General features: G+C 39.6%; 1 protein-coding gene across 3 annotated transcripts in view; it reads left to right on the top strand.

Annotated features, from left to right (window-relative positions):
* Nucleotides 1–3,942: 3,942 nt before the first annotated feature.
* PRDM5 (PR/SET domain 5) overlaps nt 3,943–12,845 on the top strand; it is a 54,965-nt gene continuing 46,062 nt past the window's right edge. For all 3 annotated transcript variants that reach the window (XM_031061987.1, XM_031061988.1, XM_031061986.1), the window contains exons 1-2: nt 3,943–4,022; nt 10,761–10,883. In XM_031061987.1, the coding sequence (XP_030917847.1) occupies nt 3,975–4,022; nt 10,761–10,883 (171 nt within the window). In that variant the 5' untranslated portion in view covers nt 3,943–3,974. The remainder of the gene's footprint in view (nt 4,023–10,760; nt 10,884–12,845) is intronic.

The raw sequence follows: 12,845 nt of genomic DNA, 5'->3' as shown, positions 1-12,845 counted from the left end.
TTGCTCTGAGGAATTTTATTTTCCCCATTTTGTGATTTTTTTTTTTTTAACTTGGTTTGTGCGTCTGGCACAGTTTGGAGGGCAGAGCTCCCCCGGGCGGGACCGCCTCCGTGCGGGTCCGGCTCTGAGGGCAGGGGGGCCGCCCGGGGCTCTCGGGCTCCCGTCAGCTCCCTCACGGCTCTCCGCGCTCGCTCGGCCGGACCGTGCTTTAACTCCTTTTTTCGGCGTTTTAAAGCCGGGTCCCTGAACTGTGTAATTCAGCTGAACCCAGTCTCGTGCTCCAACCAGGTGATGCCTGTTCACACTTCATAATTGAAAGTATCTTGATCATGTGAAATTCCAGCTGAGACTGTCCAGGCAGCTTGTTAGGACACATAAAGGCATACCAAAACTATGAACCCGTCATTAGTATACACTTTTCTGTGTTTTGTATGTTTTGCCTTCCATCTTTGTCCGCTCTGTTTTGGCTCTGATTTTCTTTCCTAATTTTTCACTGGTTTCATCAACAGGACTTAGACTCGATGGGGTGGAGGTCTCACATTAAGGTGTCTCTGAGTGTTAAGGGGACCGTGAGGGAACAATTTTATTTCGTTTGGTTTAATTCTTTAAAACTTTTCTACTGAGGTTCTGAAGTTTAATTTCAAAACCTTTTGGGTTCACACAGCAAGGAAGGCTGTACACTAGTAGCATTTGTTAATTTCTGGACTCTGAAATAGAATGAAACTCATGGGAATTAGTATCCCCAATTCAGAGCTGGGGGTCTGCGCTTCTGTCCTTTACACTGTTGCCAACTGAACCATTAGAGCTGCTTGCTGGGACAAATATAGTGATTTCCTGCCTGAGTTATTCCACCTTACTTAGGAACTTCATACGGGCAAAGTGTATGGGGTTAGAGCCGTGCAAGCACCTAGAAAAAGTGTTGCAAGTGTGGTGTGTACTTCATGTGGACTGCAGAAGGCAGAGGCAGCTGCAGTAGGATCCCTTTCTATTAGGGGTGTCTGGTGACAGTCTCTGTCACAGATCTGTCCTTTGGCACTGAGTCCTCTGTGCTGGTAACACAGAGAGCTGTGGTGTGCAAAGCCCTGCTCTGAAGAACAGGCAGAGGAACCAAGTCTTGAGTTGCTCTGTGGTTTATTAAAACATTCTCCTAAAATTTGTTGGGGACCTAAGGCCTGTGTTCTTTGTTGGGAGAAGGGTAGATGTGTAAATAACACAGGTGGTACCCTGGACACCAGTACATGGAGCCAGACTCCATGTTACTCTTTTCCATGGAAAGAAAATTCACAGCTGAATTGCTCTCAACTTGTTCCCCTGTCTAGTAATGAAGCAGAAGTGCCACACTTTGTGGCTGTGATTAACAGCAGCTTATAGATGTTAAATTAATTCCATGGAGTTTTGGGATTGGGAGAAGGTGTTGAATGTGACACTTTATTGTGAAGTAAAACCTAAGTTGCTAAGTATTAAATACTGCACTATTTTCTCTCTGTTGCTGCCACACAATTGCAGTAGTCTGAACTGAAAGTAAAACAAAATTTGGATGATCTTATAATCAGAAATTGCAGTACCAACTCTCCAAGTGTTGTGGAGGCCTCTGAAAATTCTGCTATTAGCAAAGTTTTGGTAATAATACATTCTGAACTGCTGCTGCCTACCATCTGCTTGTGCACCTTCAGGCGTGGGGGGCTTTCAAGATTTTGTTTGTAATCATAAAAGGTGCAAACTTTTTGTTTTGTTGCCTTAACAAAGCCGTGATTCCCGTGTACCTTCTGTTTTACATGAGCTGGCCTCAGGCTGCAGAGCACCCACATCATGAGGCTCTCGGTGTAATCATCAGAGAGCCATTGCATTTCTCAGTGTATTGCTGCAACTGGAAGATTAGTCACTGCTGCTTTTTTGAAAGCAACTGTTGAAAATGGCTTTTTCAGCACTGGAAAATGTGCTTTTCTGTACTGAATAATTTCTCTGCCTTCAGACTGTGTTGTATGCCTCACTTTTATTGAGCAGAGAGGAAGTTGAAGTCTTGAGTATGTTTTTGATTAATGTATGTTGGCATATAACCTGTCCATTAACCAGAAATAATGTGTCTATATGTGTGTGTATATGTATATATGAAGAAAATGGTCTGAAAGGCTAAACAAATAATTGCACTTATCCCCATGGACCAAGACATCAGGTTTTGGTTACCCCCCAAATTTGAGAAACCATAAAAAGTGCTTAGAAATCCACATCACCTGCAGTTTATGTTGTGTTTACTCTGTGTTCAGAGGTGGACGTGTTGCTTTTGCCCTTGTTCTGAGCTTCCAGAATGTCTTCAATATTTGAATATAGCAGTGGAGGTTTCGTGGTTTGGAGTACTGAGGTGGGAATGGTGTGTGATGTTTGCAGTTCTGAGCTGTTGCTGTGCTTCAGCGATGGGTGACATTAGCACTGTGGGTGCTGTACACATACAGCTGTATTTGCCCATTTCCACCTTCCTTGCCCATGAGGTAAGAGAAGGAGGAAGTTTCAGCCTGCGTATTGAATCCCAGGATTTGAAAAACTGGCAGGGGAGGAACTCTGACATTATTTATCAGCAAAAAGATGAAGGGTGGTGTGGAAATTGATGAGAGGTGAGGCTATGAAGCTCCAGAGTGCCAGTTTTTACTGCCACTGCCCCTGTCTGGCTCCTTTCTTGCTCTGGGCTCCAGTTGCTGACTCCTGCTGTACTTGTGTTTTTACCTTCTCCTTTGCTGTTCCTTGTAGTGAAAAGTTCTTTGTGCACATTTAGAAATTTGTCCCTCAGTTCTGTTGCCTCATTCTGCAATATCAGTTTCATTTTCTTTTGTTTATTACCACTTCAGGTTTCATTTTAAATACAAGTTGTTTGTTTTTCTAAAAAAATTGGTTTCCTGTTTCCAAGAGGAACAGTCCTGGATGTTTTCCATTCCACTTTTTTTTCTTTACCTGTAGGCAATCTGTAAAAACTAAGCAAGAAGGAAAGCATGTAGCAGGCTATTGCTGGGAATGTGGAATGTGCCTGGAGGAAGGGATAAGTGGACAAGATCAATACTTTTTTTTAAATCCAAAATACTGTTGCTTTTAAAAGAAACACCAAAGTTGCTTTTCTATATACACTTAAAATCTGTAATGCTTGAAAGGATAAGTGCTTTTGAATGTGAATGCTGCCTGGAGGAGCACAGCATCCTACATGGCGGGTTTTAGGGCCTGTCCCTGTGTGTGGGGGGAAGTTAGGCCTGTGGGAGAAGAAAGTCCTATTTAATTATTTTGCCCTGCTGCTCCTGTGACGTCTGTGCAGGAAAAAAACCCTGATGCCAAATACTTTTGGAAGAACATATCAATGGATGCTTTCACAGTGGGTGTTATGACTAGCAGGTGGTGGAACATTTTAATTTTGTTTATGAAGGCTCAAATTAATTCATAAGCACGTGCATACTCCCTTACAATTTTAAACAAATCTCTCTGTATGATCAAGGCCTCAGTTATTCAGTCTTTTGATTTGTGGCACTTCAAAAAGTAACGTTGCAAATAATCTCACAAATAAGTCTAGTGTAAACTTGGTGCATGCCAAGTTCTTTGTTTTAGTTGGATGCCTGTTGCAAGGTGCTTCCTGAAAATTTTGTAAGAAATACAAGAAATTTGACTTGTAAATTTCAGCCTTATTTAAAATAAAGAAAAATCCTGCTTCCCAAAGGAGAAATAAGCATGCAGAAGGTAGATATGGTTTTATGAGGTTCTTCAAAGTATGAGAAGAATGGGAATGAGCTTCAAGTTGAACCCTCAAGGATGTGCACCTTCTTGGCAATAAAGTAGGGCAATAAAGGAAAACTCTCCTTTCCTGTTTGAAGCTAAAAATTACTCCTCTGCTGGAGTTTGATGATTGACTTGGCTTTTTCTTTTTTCCTCCTACTGATTCTTTTTCTTTTATAATTTTTCCTTAGGGTGAAAAGTTTGGCCCCTTTGCAGGGGAGAAGCGAATGCCGCAGGAACTGGATGAGGACACAGACTGCAGGCTCATGTGGGAAGTGAGTAGACTGACTTCATTGCACCTTGCACCAAGTGTTCTCAGAATTAGGTTTTATTGTAACAAATCCTTTCTATTTTGTGTCATAGCTTAAAGATCCTGTAGTGAGATTTGGTACTTGTAAATTACACTGCCTGGATGGAGGAGGATTGACTGCTTTAAAGCTAAAGAAAAAACAAATGATGGTTTCTAATCAATGAAGTGTGAAAAAACATCAAGTCAAGCCAAATACACATATAATAACATTGTGAAAAATCATTAAAACATTTGAAAATAATTAGAAAAATTAATTTGAATTGGGAAGCAGATTGTAAGTTACAGAGATACTGATTTATGCTAATCAACAGGTACCAGCTTATGGCTTCCTTCTGCTGAAATACGAAACATTTCCCAGTGTGACACTTGGGTTGGGATTTGGATCAAACTGCATGAGCAACGTTTTAAAATTTTACCAGTTTTTAATGCAATGAGTAGGTGTGAGGTCTTTAGTAAAATAGAAGCCTGGTGCTGTGGGCAACTTTTTATTTTTTATATGCATTAGGCAGGAACAGCAGTTTATGCACTAGTTCTTGTAATTAGGTACATAACGCATCCTAGCTCCTGTTGTACCTCTGTGTGCCTGAAGTAAAATCTGAGCACACCAGTTGAGGAGATTACACTGACTGAAAAACAGTGGCAATAACAACATTTCCAACTTGTTAAAAATGTCTTCTTTCTGGTGCCTCTGTTCTGTCTTTGTAATCTTTATTTACTGCTGTAGTTCTTTGAGCAGAATTTATTTTTTCTTTTTTTCTTTTTTTCCTTCTTTTTTTCCCTCAGCCAAGCAGTTTCTATTGAATGCACATTTAGTCCTCTTTTACACTGAGGAGAAGGCTCATTTCTTACTTTTTTAGCTTTCTGTGGTTAGAGGTGGAAGGACTGTTTACTGCATGGTATAAAAAAACTTATGTTTGACATCTGGCTTAAAGCACTATCAGTGCATTTAGCACAAAATACATGTTTATTTGAAAAATCTCTGGCATTAACATCACTGAGCAGCTTATGAAGAGAGCAGTGTATTGATGCAGCCTTAGCAGAGCTACAGATAGATTCCGTGCCCTAGAAAGATGTGAGAATGTTAAAAGCCCATCCCTTTTAACCCAAACTCATTATAAATATTGTGAGTGGTGAAATATTCCTAGGTGAGTGCTAACTCCAGCCTGTGAAGCTCTGTTTTCTCCCTTTCTTTTGCCGATTTCAATCTAGGGGTGTGCCCCAAATGCCCTTTCCCAGAGAAGAGGTGTGGACAATTTGTTCCCTTTTCCCTTTTGGGTTATGTACTCAGAGGAACCAGTTTCATCCTCTTTGTTCCCAGCTGGAACCAGAGCAGTACAGTGTGCTTTTATTGCAGGTGTTTGCTGAGTACAGTACATGTTCGTGTGCCCTGGCTCACTTGGCCCTTCCTGATGTGTCTGCAGGTTGTTTTAAATCAGTAAAATGCGTGTGCTAGAACAAGGATTTCAGAAAACACAGTGAGGGGATTACAGCAGTGAGAAGGCCTTTAGGTTTGTTGGAAAGCTTTATGATTTTCCAGATTCTCATTGCTCATACTTAAATAGATTTATCTGTTTCTGCACGACAGGAAAGAAAAGGCAAATACATTTATTTATTGGTGACACTAATGTGACCCCATTGACAGCAAATCAGAAAATGAGGTTTTTATGAGCTGTTTTAAAATCATTTCATAATATCTTACTGTAACCTAGTTTTGAGAGCCTTGAAAAGATTCCTGCATACCAAATTTTATGACTTCCTGAATGTTTTAAACCAAGTTGTTCATGTTTACTGAAGTTGATCTGAACGTGAGCTTTATAATATAATTTAAATCATGCTGGGAGTAGTCTGAAGTTGAAAATTGAGACCAGGAATGCAGAAAGTAAGACTTGAACAGCCCAAGTAGATGGTTATTCCAGAGCCTGTGGGAAGCACGCACAGAAACTGGCCAAGTTTGTGTGTAGTCAGCTGTACCAAAGATATTAAAAATAATTAATTTGAAGGCTATTGGCGGGAGGCACACTAAAGCCTGACTTCACAGTCTGATGGCAGTCAAAAAAAATGTTTTCAGAGAGAGCACCTTCAGAAAGAAGTCTCAAGCAGTAGAGGCTTTTTGTAAGTTAAGGAAAAAAATGGGCATTAGTGCAACATTTCTCTCCTTAGCATGTGATGCCTGGGATCCAGGCTTCAATTTTATGGAATATTTTGCTGTGAGAAAGTTTGCCATATGCATTTGTAGTTGTGCAGAGTAGTGCTCTGTGATGTGGTCTGTTTTGATCCAGCCATTCCTTTTTCTCCAAGACCAGCATTGTGAGTTGGCATCTCTAAGGCATCACGTTGAGACAGAATTGCACGCATTGTGTTTTCTTTTGGTCTCAGGGAAAATGTGGCACCGAGAACGTTTGTTGAGCCCCGTGATTTTGTTCAGTAAAATTCTGAAGATGTTAGAGTTTCTATTTAAATTAAATAAAGCAGAATGCCATTACTCTGTCTGTAACATGCATAGTTGCGCAGAAATCAAAGGTTTATACTTGCTCATTCATCAGATTCCTGGGAAGTGGAAGATTCCAGTGGGTGGGAAGCATCCCTGATCTTGCTGTTATCTTTGTAAGGAGCTACAGGCTGAAATGTTTTATTTATGAGTGGTGTGAAAGGAAAAAAAAACCCTTAAACAAGCCTGTGGTAGCCATTTAGTTAAGAGTGATAATAAAAAGCCAAGAAAATGTCCGCATGGCTTTGTGCTTTCTCTTTCTTTTTGTTAAGGAAACACCTCTGTGTTATCCCCCAGCTCTCTAAACGTGCTGGTGAAGGACCCAGCTTGTTGCTGGTAATGAATTGAGAGTTTTCTTCTTACACCTTGATTAAATACTTCTCTGTGTGTATTGGCATAGCAGCTTTGAACTGTATTTGCTGGAGAAGCAAGCGCTTAAAGGCAAGCAGGAAATAATCTTCAGGTTAGAAGTTCACAGACGTTTTTACTGTGGAGGCTAAGATGTGCCTTTGTGAAGGGAAGATATCAGTTCATTTATGCATGTTCAGTTCCTTTTCTTCATTATCCTTAACCAAGAAAGGGGAATTCATTTCACTCCTACTGGATTGTGGCAGGCATATACTTCTGGTGGTGACTTTGGCAAATGTTGAAACAGGGAGCGCTGGAAAGATTTGGTCCTTCTTCAAATACTCTGACATTCCATGAAGAAATGTTGGTCAGGGTTGGATGGAACATAATACACCATGTAATGCTGAATGTTACATATTTCAGGTTGGGTTTCTGTCTATCTGCCAGGATCATGTTTTCTTCATTGTTACATTAAAACCAAAGAGATCAGAAAATGGTCTTTCAATGGAAGCCAATGTTTGTGTTTATTTATATAAGAAAATGAAATGAACTTGCATTTCTACTGCTTCACTTGCATCACTTTTGCTGTGACAGTTGTTTTCAGTTAAATAAGCCTGCCTGAAAACTGGTGAAGGCAACAGAAAATCTGCTATTGGCTGGAGCCAGCTTCAGATCAGAGCTGTGGTGTTCAGGATTGAGGTATAAGAAGTCAAGCACATTAAGCTTGGTGTGTTTTGGTGGCTTTCTTATTTTTTGGGGTTTTTTTCTTCTTTCTTTGGTATCTTGCCTGTAAAATGTGCTTCTGGCATAGGAAGGCTCTTACACACAAGAAATGAAGTCAAATGATGTCTGTTGATTCATGATGAAATAAATCTTAATTAGATGAATTCTGTGTTTGCTGTCAAGGTGAATATACTATAAATCTTATTCTGAACAATATAGTCTTGAATTTTTCTGTGTGTAGGCTACCTTCCCAATGATTGTTCCTCAAATACTGTTTACATTGAAAACTGTTTGCTTTTAAATGTTTTTGGCTGAATCTTTGTTTAATTTTCAGAAATGCTTTTGTTTTTCTCATTTCCTAAATGATCTGGGCTTTTACACAAATCAGAAATTGGTGCACTATCTCAGCTGCAAGTCTACGTCCCAGAATTTCAATTTTAGTAAACTATTCTCAAGTTTTAGGGACTTTTGGAGCAGGCCCATTATTGATCTTACAGTTTGTGTGATGAGAAGGATCTAATCCTGAAAGTTGCTGAGTGTTAACCTCCTATCTTCAGTTGTGGGATGTGTTTAGGATGCTGGAAAGCACGTGCTGCTTGGCTGAGGTGTTTGTATTCCAGTCTGAGCTTACTGTAGAAGATCACACACAGTTTGCTTAGGGAGATTTGGGTATCATTCCAGGGAAAGGGAAGTTCAACCCTGCTCCTGAAAGCTCCACAATTTGCAGGAGTCTGGGAGTGAGCCTCCTCTACCCTTCTGTCCCTTGCAGGGTCAGGTAATGTCAGGCACCACGAGGAGCTTCATTACCATGGAAAACTTGCTGTGTGTTTTGGCTGAAGGAAAATGTCACACGCTGTCTCTGTCCCTGACTTCTTACTGAGCAAGCAAATCAGCAGTTGCTGCCTCAGGTTTCTTTTGCTGGAGTTATTTTAAATATCTCCAGCAATGTTAAAATGTGAGTTTCCACTCTGCCGTGGGCTCTGTGATGGTCTGAACTCAGGATGCAGAAGTATTGCATCTAGCTGTTTTATGTCACAGCAATAAAGATCATATTTTCCGCTAATCCAAAACGAAGCAGTGCAGAAACCAGTACTTTTCTCTACATGATTGTTTGATGAATGTAGATTTTTTTGATTTAGAAATGTTTAGGAAATTGTTTCCAGAAAGCAGCTTAGGTGTTATTTAGGCCTGTGTAGGGTTTCATATGGGGAGCTTATACATTGGCCAGGGACACATCTTCTCCTGAACTGTTCTGTTCCTGAATTCTTCTGGTGCTTGTTAATGTGGCATCACTGAAATTGTCCTGATTGGCTTTGAGGTGGAACCTCGCCCTGCGTGGTCACAGTGAATGTCATGTGTTTCCTTTTACATTGAAGGCATTTGGCTGAGTTAGTTCAGTGGCACCTTTTGTGTTGATTCTCAAGAAGATAGTTCTTGGGCACCTCAGTTTGAGGTACATAATGTGGATATGTGTATCCATTTTAGGTGCTGGTTTTAAGTGCTAGGTTTGGGATCCACTGCCATCAGTTCATTTAGGAACCTTCTATTGATGCAACCAGGAAAGGACTGGTTCATGTCACCAGTCTAGTCCACACAAGGTGCAGTGCTTCTGCACTTTTTCTTGACTTCTCATGCTGTCATCTGTATATTCAATGCAGCATTATTTCCTTATGAGGTGAAAGAAGCAGTGGAAAATACAGAATGTTTTTAAGGGATTTATTGTATTCCTTTATCGATAGTTTCCTTATGTGTTAAAGCTCTGCTTCATGTTTGGCATCTCTCTGTGGATTGGCAGAGACTCTGGAAGCATAACTGAGATGACTGTGTGTCACTGAAGCAAATAGAAATGATATAATTTAAGGATCAAGCCAATAAAGAAAAATTGATGAAAAGTTAGATAGTGTAATGTATAGTTGTTATAGTAGGACCTGGATTGCTTCTCATTCCAACTGAAAATCGGATGGAAGCCTTTCTAGGATCTACATAGTGGGCTCCTGTAGTTTGTGTTTTGGTAGCTAAAGCACAAAGCCTCTGTAGAACTGGGTGATTATTATAATATCCCAGAATAGTTTGGGTTGGAAAGCACCCTAAAGACCAACCAGTTCCAGCCCCCCTGCCAGGGACAGGGATGCCACTCATTAGATCAGGTTGCTCAGGGCCCCATCCCATCTGGCCTTGAACACTCCCAGGGTTGGGACATGCAGGGCCTCTCTGGGAAACCATTAGTGCTTAGTATCAGATAATATTGTTTCCAGATGCATTTCAATGTGTAGGTTTGACACTTTTCACTGTGGTTAATCCATGTGCTGGAAAGTAAGAGCTCTTAAAGTTTGAATGTTGGCACCTTTTCATGATGTGCCCTTTTTCCTTCAGAAGAGCAGTAATGAGTTTTGAAGATCCTTATTTGTTTGCAGAACTACAGTAATTCTTTTTTTGCTTAATCTGAGAACAACGTGCTGTCACCAGCTATTATTGCAATGGAATACAGTTTTTGTCTTTTTAATGATATACTAAATGTTTAGGTAATTGAAGCAGTCATACTGAAGAAATATGATATTGCATTCTATTAGAAACAAATATAGCAAGAATGTGAGCAATTTATATACAAGGCCACGAAGACAATCTAATTTTGATCTTACATAGCCAAATTCCCTAGCTCTTAGGAAATACCTGCCCTGGATACTTCATGTTGACAGATGGAAAATAAAATCCATTCATTATATAAATAAATCACATGGAACAATAGTGTGGCTGTATGACCTTTTTGCATGGCTCTCTGTTGTCTGGATCAGTGGAGATGCAAGTGATCTATTATTTAAAAAGAAACAAAAGGGGTTTTTTGGCAGTGACAGATGTATTTTTACAGCAGTATGTGTTTAGGGGAAAGAATGACTTAGTTAATATTAAGTTGTTATTTCTATTATCTTCCTTTTTCACTGTAAGCTGGAATTCTGTCAGAATTGTAGAAATCATACGAATGATATGGATCTGTAATGGTAGTCAAAAGGTCTAGATATGGAGATGGATGTATCTTGTGTGCCCAATTCTTTTTTTAAAGTGGTTTTTTCACTGAGTGATCAAAGGCTGGACATATTGGGTTTTATAATTTTAATTTTGCTTGGGGATTTGTTTGCAATGTTTCAGGTTCGTGGGAGCAAAGGCGAGGTCCTTTATGTCCTGGATGCCAGCAACCCACGCCATTCAAACTGGCTGCGCTTTGTCCATGAGGCTCCATCCCAGGAACAGAAGAACCTGGCAGCCATCCAGGTAGATTTGGTGGATTTCTACCATTTGCTTCCTGTTACTCATTTATTAATTTGATTTCCTCTTTGGTCTTCATGTCTTGTAATAAAATTGCAACATCTGAGCAAAGTAGTGAACTGCTTTTCTCTTTCTGCCTTTGTTTTTAGAAGAGAACTCTTCTTCTTAAGGTAATACCACAAATAAGAGTGGTAGGATGAAAGACCAGAAAAGTCCTTGGAATCTGATGCTATTTGAAAGGTTTAAGTATTATAATTATTTAGAGACCTGTGTGTGTTTCATGCCAAACTTGGGTATGGGCTTACTTGTATGTAAAGCAGAATCATGCATTTTACATTATTGTTCAATAAAATTAGTAATATCATATAATATAGATAACATATTATATAGTTAATTCTGAAAGTGTGACAGGCTTGAAAGGAGGCACGGTGCTGAAAATACTTAAGTAGAAAACAGAAAATTGAACCATCTTAATTGTCTGATAGGATGATCATATGGTGCCTGAGGATAAATTAATAAAAAAAAGTTAATTTTCTTGTCTTTGCTGTTGATCTGAATTTATCCAGCTCATTTTTTCATTTTTATAGTTGCCATTTGCAGCACTCTCTGGTCCTGAGTTCCACTGCTTTAATTATGTTGAAATATACTTCTGTTTTTCTTCTAGACACTCCTTAATTTCACTTGATTTCCTAGTTCTGGTATAACAGTGAATAGTTACTTTATTTTTCTGTGCCATCTTTGATTTTATGGAATTCTATTCTATCCTTTCACTCTTACTTGACAGCTCGTCTCTCAAGCTGGAGAGTTTATTCTGTTTAATTGCTCATTTTTGGAAGTGTTCTGTGACCTTACAGGATACAACAGAGACAGGGATACCTTTCCATCCAGCTGTTGTTCTTTTAGAGATTATTAAAGAAATTAGCTATCTGCTTTTTTTTTAACAGCTCAGTTTCACAGTAAATCAATTTCCACTCCCACATAAATAAGAATTACATGACTGTGCATTTTTTTTCTCAAAATGTATACTTTACAAAATGTTGTTTCAGGCCAACTTAAGGTATTTGCTGATGTAATCCAAACTGGAAAACAATCAGGAAAAGGAGAATTATTTATCAGCATTTCTTAAAATGACTGTTCTGCTTTTTCATAATGAGATGACTTTCTTCCCCCAGGATTAGCCTGTGTGTCCCTGACAAAATAATTATAGTTTATTTTGAGGCCAGACAAAAAAAATTTGGTTTTTCTATGCCAAGAAAGCCGAAGTTTGTTGCTGATGAAATTTGTTGTCCTCCTTATGGCAGCAGACATGAGGGGCTCTCATACAGGAGGTGTGATTAGCACCTCGTCAGGGCACAGTCATTGTCAGCAAAGGCAAAGTAAGGCTCACAAGAGAGAGCAGTGGGAACAATTCATGTTCTTTCCAGTAAACGACCTGAACTTCTAAACAGGAGTTTTAATGGAATATCCAGTGCATGCCAGTGGGTTTCTTTATAAGGAAAATGATAGAAATGAATAAAAATTTGCTAAATTATCTCACAGGGTTTTTTAAGACTTTAAAGCCTATCCTAATACAGAGTATTCAGATGGAAAAATATTCTAGGCTTCATTGGGAGCTATTACTGAAAACTGGAGCATGGAGAAATGCCAGAATTGCTGTAGTAGTTTAGCCTTGTGTTCTGTTCAGTGTCACATTTGTGTCTCAGAGGTTTTCTGCCTTGCCATGCAATCTAATAGCATAGGAATAGATCAGGAGAGAGAGCTGAGGCTTCTGGATCTTGTGTGTGTGTGTGGTTCAGGTGCTGTATTTTAGATGAGGTATAATCTGAATTCTGGGCTGTGTGTGGGTGTGTGTGAAATCATCTCCATGCATTTCCTGCATTGCAGTTTCTGCCCTCAGACATTGCCTGTGTTGGTTTTGCCTCTGCCAGACTTGACATCCTGGGGCTGCAGGGGAGGACTGAGAAAGGC

The sequence above is a fragment of the Geospiza fortis genome, unplaced genomic scaffold, assembly GCF_000277835.1.
Source record: "Geospiza fortis unplaced genomic scaffold, GeoFor_1.0 scaffold636, whole genome shotgun sequence".
Taxonomy (NCBI): domain Eukaryota; kingdom Metazoa; phylum Chordata; class Aves; order Passeriformes; family Thraupidae; genus Geospiza; species Geospiza fortis.
This window is presented reverse-complemented; position numbering and strand designations above follow the sequence as displayed.